Source organism: Haliotis asinina, chromosome 5, assembly GCF_037392515.1.
Source record: "Haliotis asinina isolate JCU_RB_2024 chromosome 5, JCU_Hal_asi_v2, whole genome shotgun sequence".
Taxonomy (NCBI): domain Eukaryota; kingdom Metazoa; phylum Mollusca; class Gastropoda; order Lepetellida; family Haliotidae; genus Haliotis; species Haliotis asinina.
In genome coordinates this window covers 37,716,933-37,734,746 of record NC_090284.1, presented here as the reverse complement: position 1 = coordinate 37,734,746, position 17,814 = coordinate 37,716,933, and the positions used below count along the sequence as shown (strand labels likewise).

At 41.5% G+C, this 17,814-nt stretch overlaps 1 protein-coding gene across 1 annotated transcript in view; it reads left to right on the top strand.

Annotated features, from left to right (window-relative positions):
• Window positions 1-17,587, top strand: part of LOC137284721 (uncharacterized) — a 46,210-nt gene extending 28,623 nt beyond the window's left edge. The window contains exons 2-3 of the mRNA XM_067816640.1: window positions 3,544-3,705; window positions 14,491-17,587. Of these exons, the coding sequence (XP_067672741.1) occupies window positions 3,544-3,705; window positions 14,491-14,705 (377 nt within the window). The 3' untranslated portion in view covers window positions 14,706-17,587. The remainder of the gene's footprint in view (window positions 1-3,543; window positions 3,706-14,490) is intronic.
• Window positions 17,588-17,814: the final 227 nt, after the last annotated feature.

Sequence of the window (17,814 nt, the reverse complement as noted above, 5' to 3'; positions counted from 1 at the left end):
GTTCTAGGTAGCTGGTTGAACACATTCAGTCAGGCACCCAACGAATGTTCTAAGTAGCTGGTTGAACACATTAAGTCAGGCACCCAACGAATGTTCTAGGTAGCTGGTTGAACACATTAGGTCAGGCACCCAACGAATGTTCTAGGTGGCTGGTTGAACACATTCAGTCAGGCACCCAACGAATGTTTTAAGTAGCTGGTAAAATACATTAAGTCAGGCACCCAACGAATGTTCTAGGTAGCTGGTAAAATACATTAAGTCAGGCACCCAACGAATGTTCTAGGTAGCTGGTTGAACACATTCAGTCAGGCACCCAACGAATGTTCTAGGTAGCTGGTTGAACACATTCAGTCAGGCACCCAACGAATGTTCTAGGTAGCTGGTTGAACACATTCAGTCAGGCACCCAACAAATGTTCTAGGTAGCTGGTTGAACACATTCAGTCAGGCACCCAACGAATGTTCTAGGTAGCTGGTTGAACACATTAAGTCAGGCACCCAACAAATGTTCTAGGTAGCTGGTTGAACACATTCAGTCAGGCACCCAACGAATGTTCTAAGTAGCTGGTAAAATACATTAAGTCAAGCACCCAACGAATGTTCTATGTAGCTGGTAAAATACATTAAGTCAGGCACCCAACGAATGTTCTAGGTAGCTGGTTGAACACATTACGTCAGGCACCCAACGAATGTTCTAAGTAGCTGGTAAAATACATTAAGTCAGGCACCCAACGAATCTTTTAGGTAGCTGGTTGAACACATTAAATCAGGCACCCAACGAATGTTCTAAGTAGCTGGTTGAACACATTAAGTCAGGCACCCAGCGAATGTTCTAGGTAGCTGGTTGAACACATTCAGTCAGGCACCCAACGAATGTTCTAGGTAGCTGGTTGAACACATTAAGTCAGGCACCCAACGAATGTTCTAGGTAGCTGGTAAAATACATTAAGTCAGGCACCCAACGAATGTTCTAGGTAGCTGGTTGAACACATTAAGTCAGGCACCCAACGAATGTTCTAGGTAGCTGTTTGAACACATTCAGTCAGGCACCCAACGAATGTTCTAGGTAGCTGGTTGAACACATTCAGTCAGGCACCCAACGAATGTTCTAAGTAGCTGGTAAAATACATTAAGTCAGGCACCCAACGAATCTTCTAGGTAGCTGGTTGAACACATTCAGTCAGGCACCCAACGAATGTTCTAGGTAGCTGTTTGAACACATTCAGTCAGGCACCCAACGAATGTTCTAGGTAGCTGGTTGAACACATTCAGTCAGGCACCCAACAAATGTTCTAGGTAGCTGGTTGAACACATTCAGTCAGGCACCCAACGAATGTTCTAGGTAGCTGGTTGAACACATTAAGTCAGGCACCCAACGAATGTTCTAGGTAGCTGGTAAAATACATTAAGTCAGGCACCCAACGAATGTTCTAGGTAGCTGGTTGAACACATTAAGTCAGGCACCCAACGAATGTTCTAGGTAGCTGTTTGAACACATTCAGTCAGGCACCCAACGAATGTTCTAGGTAGCTGGTTGAACACATTCAGTCAGGCACCCAACGAATGTTCTAAGTAGCTGGTAAAATACATTAAGTCAGGCACCCAACGAATCTTCTAGGTAGCTGGTTGAACACATTCAGTCAGGCACCCAACGAATGTTCTAAGTAGCTGGTAAAATACATTAAGTCAGGCACCCAACGAATCTTTTAGGTAGCTGGTTGAACACATTAAATCAGGCACCCAACGAATGTTCTAGGTAGCTGGTTGAACACATTAAGTCAGGCACCCAGCGAATGTTCTAGGTAGCTGGTAAAATACATTAAGTCAGGAACCCAACGAATGTTCTAGGTAGCTGGTTGAACACATTACGTCAGGCACCCAACGAATGTTTTAAGTAGCTGGTAAAATACATTCAGTCAGGCACCCAACGAATGTTCTAAGTAGCTGGTAAAACACATTTAGTCAGGCACCCAACGAATATTCTAGGTAGCTGGTTAAACACATTCAGTCAGGCTTCCAATGTAGTTTCTAGAAAGCACGTCCGTCCATTTTACATTCCGTCGACCAACAACTTTGGGTTTGATGGTATCAGCATTAAAATTAGGTTGACACCTCAAGGACTTCAAAAACATACGTATATGGAAGATTCATGCATTAGCAGATTCGGTGTGTATTCTCTATGACACAGTCTAATGAAACTATTAACCCTAAGTAGATGTGTTGGAATGATCAGTTTGACAAACGTCATATTTCTTTAAGGTAGTGTACGAACCATGAAAGGAAAGTCTACCATCTAATCAATATATAGTTCTATGTAGCCAAATTATTCCATTACTAACAATAAATCTTTACTCACTGTACTTTATTGACTCTTGACTGGGAAATCCTCGGTTTGCACGTTGAATCCGACGCTTCTGAAGTTGAACAGTTGCTACCAACATTATGTACATATGTGTATTGTCCTGTAGATGTAGGACCAGGTTTGCAGTACTGGTAAAGGATATGACTGTATTCTGGACAATGCTTACACAGATATAGATCGATATGTCACCACACTACCCCATAGATCTATAACCATCTCTCACAGAAGATGTTGACTTTTGAGATGGTTGTTATTAAGAACAATGTCCAGCTATCACTCAATAAATTGATATGTTGCTTTGGTGCATTATTAGAACTGAACCTTGTGGCACTCTAAAACACTATTATTAGCAATGTCCTTAAGATGCGATCGATGCGCCTTTAAATATTTAAGCCTGATTCCTATGCCATGAACGTATGCGTTAAGATGCTGTCTCCGATGTCCAACTGCTCATTTTCATTAGCTGAGGAAATAATGAAGCTGAGCTAACATGCTGACTTATTTGAAATGCTGGTTGGTCAGGGATGTCTCGCATCTCCCAGTTTCCTCTGATTGCCATGGCTGTGTGATAGCCCGTTGAAAACAGCATGTGCCACGACTAGAGATTCAGAAAGAACAGTCTCGTTTGTTTAGTTTGAAATATAACCTGTCGTGTTAAAATAAACAGGCTTCATAGGGACCTGTATTGGAACAGACACCCAGCCCTACGGCGATGATAACCAAATCGGATAAAGCAAAAAGGGAGTTATTACCCTGATGCTAATGTGGGTGGCGGTGATAATATTACAAGATTAATTCATTTTGAATGGTAAGAGTGCTCGTCCTTGAACTACCTACGTTTTCAAGGTCACTGTTATTCCGAGTACCACACATTATCTGCTGATGTTTGTTTGTTTGTATTACACCGTAAGAGGCGACTAAATGGATCGGATCGGGTGGTCAGACTCGCTGACTTGGTTGACAAATGTCATTGGTTCCCAACTTAGCAGATCGATGCTCATGCTTTTGATCACTGGATTGTTAGGTTCAGACTCGATTACTTACAGACCGCCGCTATATAGCTGGAATAGTCCTGAGTGTGGCGGAAAACTAAACTCACTCACACACTTTGAAACTGTGACCCAATCAAATTAAAATACAGTGTAGATTTCACATTATATATGTGTTTTATGTCTGTTTCAGTATTAGCCATTGACTGCTATGTCTGCACGTCTGTGGACCGGTCCAATCGTGACTGTGAAGACCCGTTCAACCATACTCGCAAGACCTTCCATCTGATAGAGAGGCGCTGCATGTATGGCTTCTTCGAAGGAACACATTGTATCAAGCTGAACGGACATAGGGGTAAGGACGGGTACATAACAGGGAGGTTGGTGCGGACATGGGAGTGAGGACGGGTACATGACAGGGAGGTTGGTGCTGATATAGGGGTAATTGCGGGTAGAGGACAGGGACGTTGGTGCTGATATAGGGGTAATTGCGGGTAGAGGACAGGGACATTGGTGCTGATATAGGGGTAATTTCGGGTAGAGGACACTGACGTTGGCGTGGACATGAGATTATGGACGGGTACAGACCTATGTCGCGGACATACGGGTAATTACGGATACAGGAAAGGGAGGTTGGCACAGACATAGAGGCTGGCGAAATTCTACTTAAGAAACCAGGGGCGTACTAGATGTAATGTTGCAACATATGTGGAATTTCGTCTTAATCATTCCGAGCAGTGTGCCTTCTTGTCTCTTTGGCCAGGAAATCACTAAGTCGATGCATGGACGTTATGCACTTGAAGCGATCAACGAGCAAAGATTCATATTTAATTCATGAAAGTAAAACAAAGACACTTGATGAAAAGAAATGTAATAACGCCATGTCGAGCATACTAAAGGCCTGGAATATCACAGTCACGCAAAATGCACTGAAAAGTAGACATTAATATGTCCCAAAGATTAATGAGAATCAAGTATGGTGACTGTAGTTTTCAGCGTTTTAGTATACTGTTTCCCGTTTGGTTTTGCGTATTTTTTGCAATTCAAGGTTTTACTTGCAAATGTACACCCTATTGCATTTTCATGTCACTTCAAGCAGTTTTGAGAGATGTTACGAATGCGAAGAACAGAACATGGACCTACAGGACACATCAAGCAATTACTCATTTTATTACCTACGTGGACGAACATATCGGGGTTCTTACTTTTCATAAGATGCCCTAGGGCAAAATATCACTTGGTCGTTGTGACGTGACGTAATTAACAATGCTATGACGTCACGTTTCTCCTCTGACGTTGCGTTATACAAGCGGCGGGCAGCCAACCCGTGTTTGAAAGTACATTTAGGTTCATTTTCCTCAACTCGACGACTTCGGTAATAAACGAAATATTATGTTCATGTCAGTAACATTCTATGTTTACAACACTCTGGCTCGGGAAATACCAACATTTAGGCACTCGTGTCGTACACATAGTATGACATGTACACTCCTATAATATCCTCTATATATTGCTACACGATAATGCTACATGTGCTCCTTACGTGGCACGTTGTTGATGGTTGTGTGTGCATGGGTGAGTGCTGATGGTACTTTCATCTTAAGTAGTTCATCACTACCTGAAATTGATTGCAGCCTCGGAACCTTTCTGTATCACGTTTTGCGGTAAACTGATCAACAGTCAGTAAGACTGTCGACACTGAATATTCTCTGAGTATTCTCTGGGCTATTAATGTAGAAGTCCGTACACTGTACCAGGATGCCAGTGACAAATGACAAACCGACCCAGTATAGACCAGACACATAAATGAGCGTCTAATAAAGCGTGGATGACATGATACACAGAATGCAATGCGGTACACCAGCGACAGCCTACACACTAGCCTGAGCCGGCGTGTTATGAGTTGGGTAGTGTTAACATTTAAATTGCATTTTGCGCTGCTAGTTGATAAAAGGCTGCTCCGACTGCAATTGACACTGAATGAAATGTGCTCATGTTTTGACAAGGAGTTGATGGTCGAACTGGTACCAAGTTGGTGACACATTCATACACCTGATACTATGAGCCCCTGGAGGAACTGAGAATAGAAGTTTTAGCGCTATGATACCTTCATTGGTGTCCTATCATATCATAAAACAGCACGTGGGAGTAAGGAAAATGTGTTTTTGCGATGCGATGTTTATGGTGTGTGTGCAAAGTATAACACTTTAAAAAATAAATAAATAAACCCCAAAACTACTGGCCCAATGTAGTTTTCCTTGATGAAATGTACTTAGCATATCTTGAAGCAGCAGAAAGCAACAGCAGTAACGCTGTATCTTTAAATACGGGTACATTCGTGACGGTTACCTTAAGCTGAAGCCTTATATTCCATGTGCATGTGAAACACTTGATCAATGGCAACATCGTATGTGAGTTAGTGTGCCGAGTTTAACGCAGCTACAATTAAGCCTTTTCGTTATGGCTGGGCGTGTCAACTCGACGTAGGAGGAAAATCCTGCGTGAAAACGAAGTGTACTGATATTGTGTTAACAACCCACTGATATAGTCAGAGATTTCTGGCGAGCCCAATAACTCGGTGCAGTATGAGCCGCGCCTTCGATGAGTGAACGGTAGGCCCCTGGGTCTGTTTGTGTCTTTGTCGTGCTGCGTTTATGACAGTAAATAGCATTTTGCAAGCCGTACAAAGAAATAAAAGTGAATACAAAATAAACACTGTTCCTTAACTGAAACATTTTCAAATGTCCTATCATGCATAGTTGAGTTGAGTTGGGTTTTACGTCACACAGACATTACTGCAACCATATAGTGATGGGATCAAACACTCATACACACTTAGTCCACAAGAGGATTTTTCAAAAACGTAAATTATATTCATTGTTTCTAAACATAAAATGTCAGAGCACCAATTACAAAACCAAGCACTCCGCCATTCACACAGTTTATGATACGGGCCGACTTCATTCAGGTAGCTAACACTGAGGTGGTCGCTGACGCCGGTGCACGGGTTACCTGTGGCCACGAATCTTCAGTTTCTTTGACCACGAAAGATGTAATGACATGTAACTCCGGCATATAACAATGCATAACAACCAGGGATTGTTTGGCCATTATAATGGATGCCTTGTAAATGAAATATGGAAAAGATTTCTGGAATGAAATAGAGTTTTGAGAAGTAGTCAATGTTATCATGTCACTATTATGTAATTGTATACCATTAACGAAACCTTTTTCATTTTAACTACCTCAGTAATGAAACATTTCCCCGGACACAATAACGTCATTTAGAAATCGCTCGTAACCTGAAACGTTGAGACAAAATATTAGCTTAAATGTTTGATTTGAAACCGATCATAACTTCGCTTCAGGGTACAGACAGTGAAAACCAATCAGATGAATGACTAGAATCCTTGTTGATGAAATTCGTTTTACCGTAATGTTGGTGAACTGGAACCATTGTGAAGACGCGGCGGGTCATTACATACGTCAGCTACATGTGAATTACCATTCCATCATCTGTCACGAGATACGTCTGTTAATTCCATTTTCATCAACCATGTTAAACACGGAAATGAGTTTATCGAATACCCCCTCCTCAAACGGTATTGGCGCGATTCTTTATCTTAAACCTGGTTTGGGAATGAACATTTGAAAATAAATCGTCTGGTTGTAATTTAATTTCCCGTTGATATTGCCGACGGCTGGGTTGATGGTCGGCTGATAGTGCATCAGCAAAGAGGCAGATTATATAACATGTTTACGCACAAACCATATATGTTTATTGAAGGTCAGTCGGGATACTTCAGCAGTGACCGACTGAGATCGCCATGACCGTGCCACCACAACAAAATATGCTTCACACATAGACCTCTCATTGCGGTTTATGTTTTATATAAATTGTTCGTAAATTCGTTTAAGTCACGCATGTAACCTGTATTTGCAGGTGTGGCTTATCAGTAGTAACAGCATGGGTGTCCGAGCACGTCTGTGGAGGAATTATTAAGAATACAAAGTATCAACGTAACGGACAACTTAGTTGAAAACGAGAATTCACCTTCGGTGCAAAACAGCACACGGATAGATAGAGATCGAATGAAAGAATGATGTTGATTTGTTTTTAGAATGTATCAGATGAAATACCCCGTAATTCGGTGTATTCAGGTATGCCTCGAATCAGGCCGTGTCACTTTTATACGGTAGAGCCTACCTTCAAGAAACTGCGCCATCCTGCACCTTCTCCACCTACGGCGCCTGACTAACTTGTTGTCAATGTAATAGGGAAGGGGGATGTAAATTAGGATACTCATATTGCTGCGGACGTGGTACATCTTGCCCTCCACATTTTACTTGCGATTCAGTTTAAAAAAGAAAAACAAATATAGCTACAGCAATCTCTGCAACAAAAACGGAGAGAGGTAGCCTAGTGGTCAAAGCGTTCGCTCGTCTCGCCGAAAACCTGACAACCATGTATTGTCAAGTCCAAATTATTACACATAATTCAGTTACAACCAGTTTAGGAGCGTTTTTGCCTTTGTTAACCTTGAAGAAACAAATTCAAGGAGACGTTGTTAATTCGAAACAAAACCAGTTGTGGTGATATGAGTGAGGTTTATTTCAGAATGAGCTGAACTTACACACTATGACATTAGAACCCCGATGCATTAAGAACTTGCTTTGTGGTTGCATTATCAGCTTCCCTGTGAGTTTGCAATTAAACTGCCTCCCGGGCACTGGAATCTTTTGCATTCATATTATTTCATCCAGTTGTGGCTGTTTAATGTATCATGTGGGTGGAGCACGGTGGGGTGATGGTTACCATGCTGGTGGAGACACCAAACATCTGTGACCTGGGTCTCATACTGCATTGTGTCCCTGGGCAAGGCACTTGCGCTCCACTTTGCACTCAATCCACCCAGCTGTTTAAAATGGGTACCTGAGAGAAAAAGCGGATCTACACGGTAGCGCTTATCGCTTAGTAGCAGCTTTGAAAGTACAATTCCGTCAGGTAATATTGTGTTAATAGACAACAGCATCACGTTGGATTCTAGCCGCAAGAAAATAGCATTCAAGTTTGCATCATAAAATGTTGGTGTTATTGTCAATGTTGAATTAACGAGGACTTTTGTGTGATGGAAATGTTCACTGGGGTTGTTCCATGTAACATTGTGGATATTGTAAATCATCAGATGTAAATTCATGAGGAAATACAGAAAATCATTCATCGATTCATTATGAGCAAGCGCTGTTGTATGATAGAAACCACCAGGGACGGTTACGGATGGTAAAACCGCTGATGGCGCACAATCCCGCCCCATGCATCAGGTGATGAGTAGACATGCAGAGTCAGTTAAAGGCTGACATGATGTGTTTAGTGTCCTAACCTGAGACTAGCCGACCTCCACAAGAGGGCTCCAGTCTCCTTCTTCAAAGACGGCAAATGACACAGGGTGGTAAATGTTGACTGAGCATGGATCCTTGAGGTGTGTGTAAATGTGACATTGAGTGAAGGTATCGATTGGAAATAATCGTAAATGCAGCAGTAGACGACAGATTTGTTTAGCAGGCGAGTGGATGTGAAACAACGGGTTGTTTAGACCGACTGTAAATAATGCGTTGAGTGTATGAATCGAGTGAATGAGGATGCGATGAAACTGGGAGATGTCGGTGGAGTGGAAACACCCAACGGGTGGGCAGACTAGTGTTGTTTACAGGAAACGTCCTCGGGGTGACAGACAAGCGATGAGAAACTCATGTTATGAACTGAAAAAAATTGACAAAATCAAACACAAGTGAAAATGTCAACAATTGTTCTTGGTGAAAATATCGATGGAATGAAACATTACACTGTAAAGGTGGTGTAACATTGTCAGCTTAAGTGTGGGAATTGAATCCGGAATGTTCTTGCTGAATGTATTGATAAAATGAAAACCAAGTGACGATGAAAGACAACAGTATCTCATGGAAGTGAAAACTGAATTCTTGTCACTTACATTCACGTGTATAAACGAGTATCAACTTGATGAAAAGTTGAAGCTGAAAATACACACACACAACACGGACCTTGTCCTACATGTTTCAATCGTGTATCTTCGGGGAGAAGTGATGTCTCATATATATATATATGTACATTATGTTTAAAATTATTGAGAATAGCTAAAGCATTTCATATTATTAAACGAGAACAAATCAGATAAATTGAATGTACTGTGAAAGTGAACTGACCTTTTCATGTTGTGTAGGTAACAATTTTATATTTTATCAAGTCTCCTTGAGCTTCACGGCACAGTCTAAGACGGGTAGGCATACTTCCTATCAGAGAGGTTAGTGTCTCGTGAGTTATGCTGTCCCAGTATCGGACCACTTCTCTCTTCATGTCTTCAATTTTTGTCAACCCCTTTTGATTCACACATTCCTTCATCATCCCCCAAATGTTCTCAATGGGATTTAAGTCAGGACTATATGCAGGAAATGGTAATGCAGTCACATTTTTCTCCTGAAACCACTGCTTGGCATGTTTTGCGGTGTGTTTAGGATCATTATCTTGCTGCAAAATCCAGTCATTTCCATAAAGGACGTGCACTTGGAAGGAGAAAATTATCTAATATGTTAGTGTAGCGTTGACTTGTCAGATTTCCCTCAAACACACACAGCGGGGTCGTTCCTAATAAGGATATCCCTCCCCATACATGAAACTTTGGGCTGTATTTAGGTCGTCGATACAACGGTGCTGACGCAGACTTTGTCCATATTTTCACATTATTGGGATATACCCATATTGAGCTTTCATCAGTAAAAATCACATTTTCCCAGTCAAAGTTTTCATGTGCCAAACACCACTCAACACGCCTGTCTTTATGTTCTTGTTTCATGAGAGGAGAAGGAATTCCAGTCTTTTTCTCCCATCTAAGATCAATCAAATTTCTTCTAACTGTAGATTTTGATACAACTGTTGATCCCCTTTCTATCATTTCATACCTGATGTTGGAGATGCTTGCCCGTTGCTTTTTAGACGCTAAAATTCCCAGCCGGACGCGATCTGAGAAGTCCAATTTTCTGGGTCTCCCTGCTCCTTTCTGGTGCCCCAAATCCTTTCCCTCTTTAAAATTCTTCCTAATCCTATACACAGCAGAAAGGGGAGTTCCTGTTCTCTCTGCCAATGTATTTACATCATCAATTCCTTGATTACACAACTCAAAAATCAACCTTCTTTTATCTTCAGCAGACATTGTTGACAGTGCTGAGGAAAATGACGTCGGCTACAAATTCAGGGGAGGTAACTCTAATTGTACTATACTCAGTAGGCCAAGATGAGTTACCTCCCTTATACCATTACTTAGTTTTAAGTATCAGTGAATCAGTTGAGGTGTTAGGATAGCTCAAAGTAAGAAGAAAAATTCTCAATAATTATGAACCAGACTATATATCTGTCTGTGTGTGTGTGTGTATATATATATATGTGTGTGTGTGTGTGTGTGTGTGCGTGCGTGTGTGTGTGTGTATGTGTGTGTGTGCGTGTATGTATGTATGTATGTGTGTGTGTGTGTGTGTGTGTGTATACTTGAAATCAAGTGACAAGGTAACTATACACTTGCACCTATTACATCTGTTTTCCGTGTGCTATAAACTGACAGTAGACTATAGCCGTAGTCCAATAAACACCATAATCATGCTCACTTGCATCAATCAATCGATGTGGTCTATCTCAGCTGTAGCCCAAGGGACATACGCGACTGAAGGAACACGCGTTATCTAAAACACAAAGGTAGCTTGTATACAATCTGAGAGTAAGAATCTGGCGGTTCTCTGAATAATAAGTATGCTATCATGTGTGCTTTCATAGAAGAACAAACATTAAGTGGTAAAGTGAATTAAAATTCCAGTTAATAATTTCTAATTGAATCGACAGCCATTTTCTTACAAACAAGTGCAGTATGTGCATCATCTCAATTCAGTTTTCATTTGATCGCCATCGAGCACATACTCCTAACCCTCGCGCTCAGCAACGGGCACGCATCTCTCCTTCCGTCCCTAGTAACAGAGTACATTGATCAGCTGTCAAATGTACCCTTGGAGCGAGATCCATTCCGGATTCCAACATAAACGAAGTGTCAGCCAATCGTTAGATGAATTCAGTGTGCGTTGATTGAGCTATTTACCAACTACCAGCCGGGAGAAAGATTAAGCTATATTTCGTGGAGCATCGTTTATAGTCGTGGGTTTAAAGTTTATAACTGATATTCTTATTTTTAGACAATCAGCGCCGCGCCAATGCAACAATAGCCATTGATCATAAATGTGCCAGTAAGTACGTATTAGGCAATTACAAACTGACTTTGAATGACAAGCTAGCAAGCTCCGACCTGATTAATTGTTATGATATTGATTGACATGGCGTGGGCTTCGTACTATTAGCAACTGTTCTGTATACGCCAATCAAAATGTAATTGACATGACTTCCTGTCTTGCACGTGAATCCATATCACATGTTCAATGCTCCATAGCCGTGGTCGTAATTCCGCGTTTTGAAAAATATCTTAATGTTTGTTTCGCAACACTGAATGGGAATGACTAGAAATACTCGGCGATGGGACTTGATTGAGCTCTGTTGATGACTTGTGTTTGTTTCTTTGCATGAATCATCTTTTGAAATCAGACTACGGCATTGATCTGTTTTGGCCCCTTAGCTGACTGGGGATTATATTCCATGTGCATATTGCGATCGAACACTTGAATTACCGGTAACCTGAACCACATGATGTTACGAAGTATGAAGACGGAGGGATTTTCTCATTTGTGGAAGGGACGCAGATTGAGGATGTTGGGGATGGGGATATTCCTCCGGGGTGTCAATGACTGGGCAGATCTTTAGCAGTACCCTAGAGTATATCAGTGATATTGCAATTACTGTTTGGTTTGTCACTACTCTAGGGCTTGTTAATTACAATGGTATCACCCTAGGGCTTGTCAATAATAATAGCATACCGGTGGGGGCTTGTCAACCATGATGGCATCACTCTGAGGGCTTGGCAACCATAATGACATTACTCTAGAGCTTGTCAACCGTAATAACATTACTCTAGGGCTTGTCAATAATAATGACACCACTTTAAGGCTTGTCAATAATAATGGCATTTTTCTAGGGCTTGTCTACCATAAAGGCATTACTCTTGGGCTTGTCAACCATAAAGGCATTACTCTAGAGCTTCTCAACCATAAAGGCATTACTCTTGGGCATGTCAACCATAGTGACATTTTTCTAGGGGTTGCAAATCATAATGGCATCACTCTATAAACCTTATCAACCATAATGACATTACTCTTGGGCTTGTCAACCATAATTGCATTTCTCTTGGGCTCGTCAACCATAAAGGCATTACTCTAGAGCTTCTCAACCATAAAGGCATTACTCTTGGGCATGTCAACCATAGTGACATTTCTCTTGGGCTTGTCAACCATAATGGCATTACTCTAGAGCTTGTCAACCATAAAGGCATTACTCTTGGGCTTGTCAACCATAATCACATTACTCTAGAGCTTGTCAACCATAAAGGCATTACCCTTGGGCTTGTCAACCATAATAACATTACTGGAGGACTTGTCAATAATAATCATTTTATACTGAGGTAATGTCAAGTTGGGTATAGTCTTGGTCTTGTCAGTTCAACTGACATACTCCTTATCTGTCGTGTTAGCAGTACTCATCGTAGGACTGCTGTGAGGAACGTTATAGTGAAATTTGAAGTGACCTGCATTGATACCCTTGTGTTCTTACTAACATGTGTATCCCCAGAGTCCCATTCCACACTCATTCTCTTCTCAGTTCCTGTATCCTAGAATAACCCCCATAATCACATTTACATCTAATGTCCTGAACTGAAGAGACTCCGTTCTGATGGACGCTTTCTATTAACCTAGATCATAACTATATTTCGGGGTTCGTCTGCTTACGAGACGCAAGAAGGGACATGTGTAAAAACCGAACTGGGAGGCCAGTACCAGACGAAAATAGTAATAAGAAGTCCAATTCTAGTCCAGAATGATTGGGTAAGTCATTTGAAGGTATCTTCGGGTAGCTATTAGAGTAGATATATTTATTTCTATTTATAAAGAAACCGAAGGGAAGGCCAACTGTCGGAGTAGGATAGGCTCAAAAAGGAGATTGTATGAGCGACTCGTGCACTCTCATGGCGCGTAGTCTGTCAGACGAGATAGTTACAAGACTTGTATCAGTTTGATGTTGAAGGATACACACTTGTTTTATCCATAAATCTATGTCAATATACGTTGCGGGAAGACTTGTTGATTGTAAGGTGTATTTTTCTTGTGTTATCTCTCACTACACAGAGCCCCACCACGTGTCTGGTCTATGATATGGATGCCACAGCCAATAATAATAACATGAGTAATTGACACGTTAAAAGTTCATATGTCCATATGAAGGTGCACACATGCTATCGACTGAGGTCATGTCTGGTGCATATTTCCATACCATTTCCATATCTACCTAATTTAAGATTGATTCCATTGATTGATCGACTCTGCTTGGCCACTGTGTTCGAGATGTCTGTGTCAAGATTAGTTTTAGATCAAACTGTGTCTGTTTGTAAACTGTAATCGTTTCTCCTCTGACTGATCCTCTAGTAAGGCCCTCACTGCATGTCCTCACTGAGGTCCATTCCGTTTATGATGATGGCTCTTTGGGAATGGGATCGCACGATAGCTTGCATGTCTTCAATGACGCCAGATAGTTTCGTCCTCTTACTAGTTCAAGTCTGTCCTGAATTTGAACTGTTGACCCGACCCACCGTTAGACCCAATTTATGATGAACCAAACTTATTCTTGGATAGCAGATTTTATCAAAAAAGCTGGCACAAGTGTCTTTTGGTCACGCCAAATACCGAGCTCGAATGTTTAACAAATCATCACCCACTCACTCAATCGCTGTCACTCACTCGCAGGGACGCAGCTACCATTGTTAAAAATATCCGGGATAACACATGATTATTGCTTTAAAAAATGTTGGGCAAGCCCTCAATACTATCGAAATAATAGAGCTTTGCAACCAATCGAGCTTACATCACGATATTAGCTTGCTACGCGCCTGACTCGGAATGGTAAAACGTGTCATGTCTGTTTCAGAGGATGGGTCCCACATTCTGGTGCGACATTGCAGCAACGACAACTGGGGAAGTCACTGCGGCCTCATCAGATTCGAATATGAGAGGAGCACAGAGAAGATCTATGGGTGTCTCGAGTCATGTGATCACGACGGCTGTAATGGCGGTGTAGTCATCGCAGCGCACATAATCACAACCTTGCTCTCGAGCATTGCAGTTGCCTTCGTGGTGTGGTGAAAAGAATCAAATCATTAATCGCTACGGGGATTCTTTTAAACCAAAATCCAACTCGATCAAAGGACGCACTAAGGAGTCTGCCCCGTGCGTTAACGGTTGTGACTGGAGATGCTCTAAACACGTCAACATTCCCACTCCGAAAGCAGATCCACATCTATGCATGGGACTTTCGTTTCATATGCACTATATTTTTTTTGTATACGTTACCTCCTATCTGTGGTACTGTCGGAGGGGAGTGAGCTCAGCTGGTTGCCAGGTGCGCCTGCTGGAGATACTCAAACTAAGTATTCTATATATGTGCGGAGTGTCGTGGATTACCGTTACGCCTGTAGGTAAGAAATGGATACAGTGAAGGTCACCAATGTTTAGATCGGGAGAAACTCCAGACTGAATCTGGAAAACTGAAGGAAGGTTGTAAGTTCCAGCGTGTTACAAAAAAATACACATTCTAGAACTTTTGGTGTGCAGTTCAGCCGCTGTCACATCGAGTATATTGGATTGGACGGAACAGAAATGTATCCCGGATGACATTGGTGGATTCTGGATACAGGTTTGTGTCCATAAGCAATCGTGGTGAAAGCTTGTATTCAACTGCTTGCAGACAACCGGCGTCGATGAAATTATTGACCATATCATGTACACGTCCAAGGGGGACAACTGTAGTTTAGGTGGCCTCCTCAATTCGAATTAGCGTGGGATATGTACCGTAAACGCATGTGTTTGCGTTTCTAACAGGCGTCTTAAAAGCGTAACTATGGCACATCTCGCCAATAATAGTTGAGACAAAGTTAACAGGCTTTCGAGATCTTTTGAAAATTTGAACGTGATTGTTTGCCAGAACTTGGCGCCAGGACTTGATACGATTTCATTCTTTTCAGTCAACATATTATGTCATTGTGTATCCATCAGTAGCAGCTAGTTCCTGAAAATCAAAGAAAGAATAATTGATTACAGATCAATCATAAATTACCCACAGCGACTACTCACTTCCTTCTGGAGATTGGTTCTGTTGACCTTGCCCCTTTGGCAGAGGGAGAGCACTGAGGTTCTCTTGTAGATACAGAAACGTCTGAATTCATTAGGCGGCAGAAGCAACAGAATCATCATTGGCAGTTAGACATTGAATCGTGTCCACAGTACTTAACCCGAGTAGGAACCTCACCTGATGCAGCACCTCCGCACAAGTACAGACAATGATGACTTCTTGTTGATGATGTGATTTTGGTTTCCGTTCCACGTGTTGTTGTTGAATACTAGTTGACACCATAGAAGAATTCACTTTATGTTTCCATGGGCTTTATGTGTGTGGTAGTTGTAACAGTACTTGTCCCCAACAGTACTAGTTATTGGCATATAACGGCGTAAAACAATACCTTTACGTACTGCACCGCGCAACCATCCCGGGAAATCTCTTTGGCCATAATAACCAGCATGTTTTCAATACCTTAGTTTACAGTTTAATCCTGACATGTCTGCCCCCAAACTAATTTAAAATAACATTACATACGCAGCTGTGCGTATTGTAGCTCTCAGTGTTCTCACTGGCTGTTCCCAACGACGACCTTGCAAGAAATACATAACAAAACACTTTAAGTAATCATTTTATGCACCCATACTCTTTCTAACCAACTAATAACTATTGATCATGCTAGGTCACAGTGTTAGATAATCTACATGTCGGTGTGGTGAACGGAGTGTTGCTTCATACCCTGGTGCTACGACCAACAGCGAATTCACCCTTTCTGTTCAAGTTATTTTTGTGACTTATGTGTGGCTAGTTTGATGTTTAATCTTTCACAGAGTAACTGCCACATGTATAAAATCTCACTGTGAGTTATGTCGTGTTCATCTTCTTGCATCACATGTCCGTTACATGTGCTCACTTAATCCAGTCACTAACACTGATCTACACTGAGGACAAGATGGCCTCAACGCTTACGTATTGTGGGTGGGTCCACTATTGGGTGGGTCCACTATGTAGTAGGGAACTGACTCTGTCGACAATCCTAATGAGCACGGTCCGCGGTCTGGACTCTTCCAACCCATTGCGTTGACGTTGTGAGAGATGACTGACGTTAAACATCCTCACTGTCCACGAACTAAGTTCAAGGGGTCTTCATCTTTAACTTGTTCCTTACATTCCGTACTTATTGTAATGACGCTACGCTATCGCTGATCGATGTCTGTGTGACTACTTTTGAGATATAACCGTCAGCGCTCGATGCCTGCTCTCCTTTATCTATAGTTTGTGTTCTCGCATTTTAAACTTGTGTTTTTACAGTTTATTCAACTAGTTATTGTTGGATGTTAGCAATATGGTTACATGTTTTATTCTACCTTTATTCGTTAGTTTGTAATTTCTATTTGTTATGTTTTTCATATGCAAGTATAAACAGGATTCGACGTCAGAAGCGTTTCAAACGAGTCACAAAGTGGGACATATCCGACTACTTACGGGATGACGGTCAACGCGTACGACAGTATACAATAGAACACAAACTAAAATATTGCATGCGTTCGTTCTTTGCCACTGATGACTGTCCCATAGTCGATTTAGACCTTTGTTATTTTCTTAAATGTGATACTCGTCTTTTGACAATGACTGTGAATGCCCCACCCACACCTTCAATGTCGTCAATTGATTTAATAGTTATCTTGTATTTTCACCGTTAAGTTTCAAATATTTATTATTTCCAACCTGTGATCGCACCGTGGTTGTGTGTCGTGTTCCGGCAAGAGTTGTCTCCCCTACACCATTCACCGCCCGCATGCTCATCATGACTATTTCCCCACACAATGATGTTCTGTTGATATTCAAATTTGCTTGTGTCGCATTTCAGAAATTCATTCAGTTTGTTGATGTGAAATAAAATTATATACATAACACACTATCTGGTCTGTTTTTAATAATATTAAGCTGGTTGTCGATCGTGGCAGTCACAATCGAAGCAGTGGTCCCTGAGTCCAGCCGGGACTCTGGAATGTTTTACAGAAAAACGAAACAAAAATCAGTTTACAGAAAATGCCTGAAACTGCAGAAACTAGCATTGTAATATATCATTGATTTACAAGGGCCGTATTAGATATATATAGGTTATGACGCGAGTGT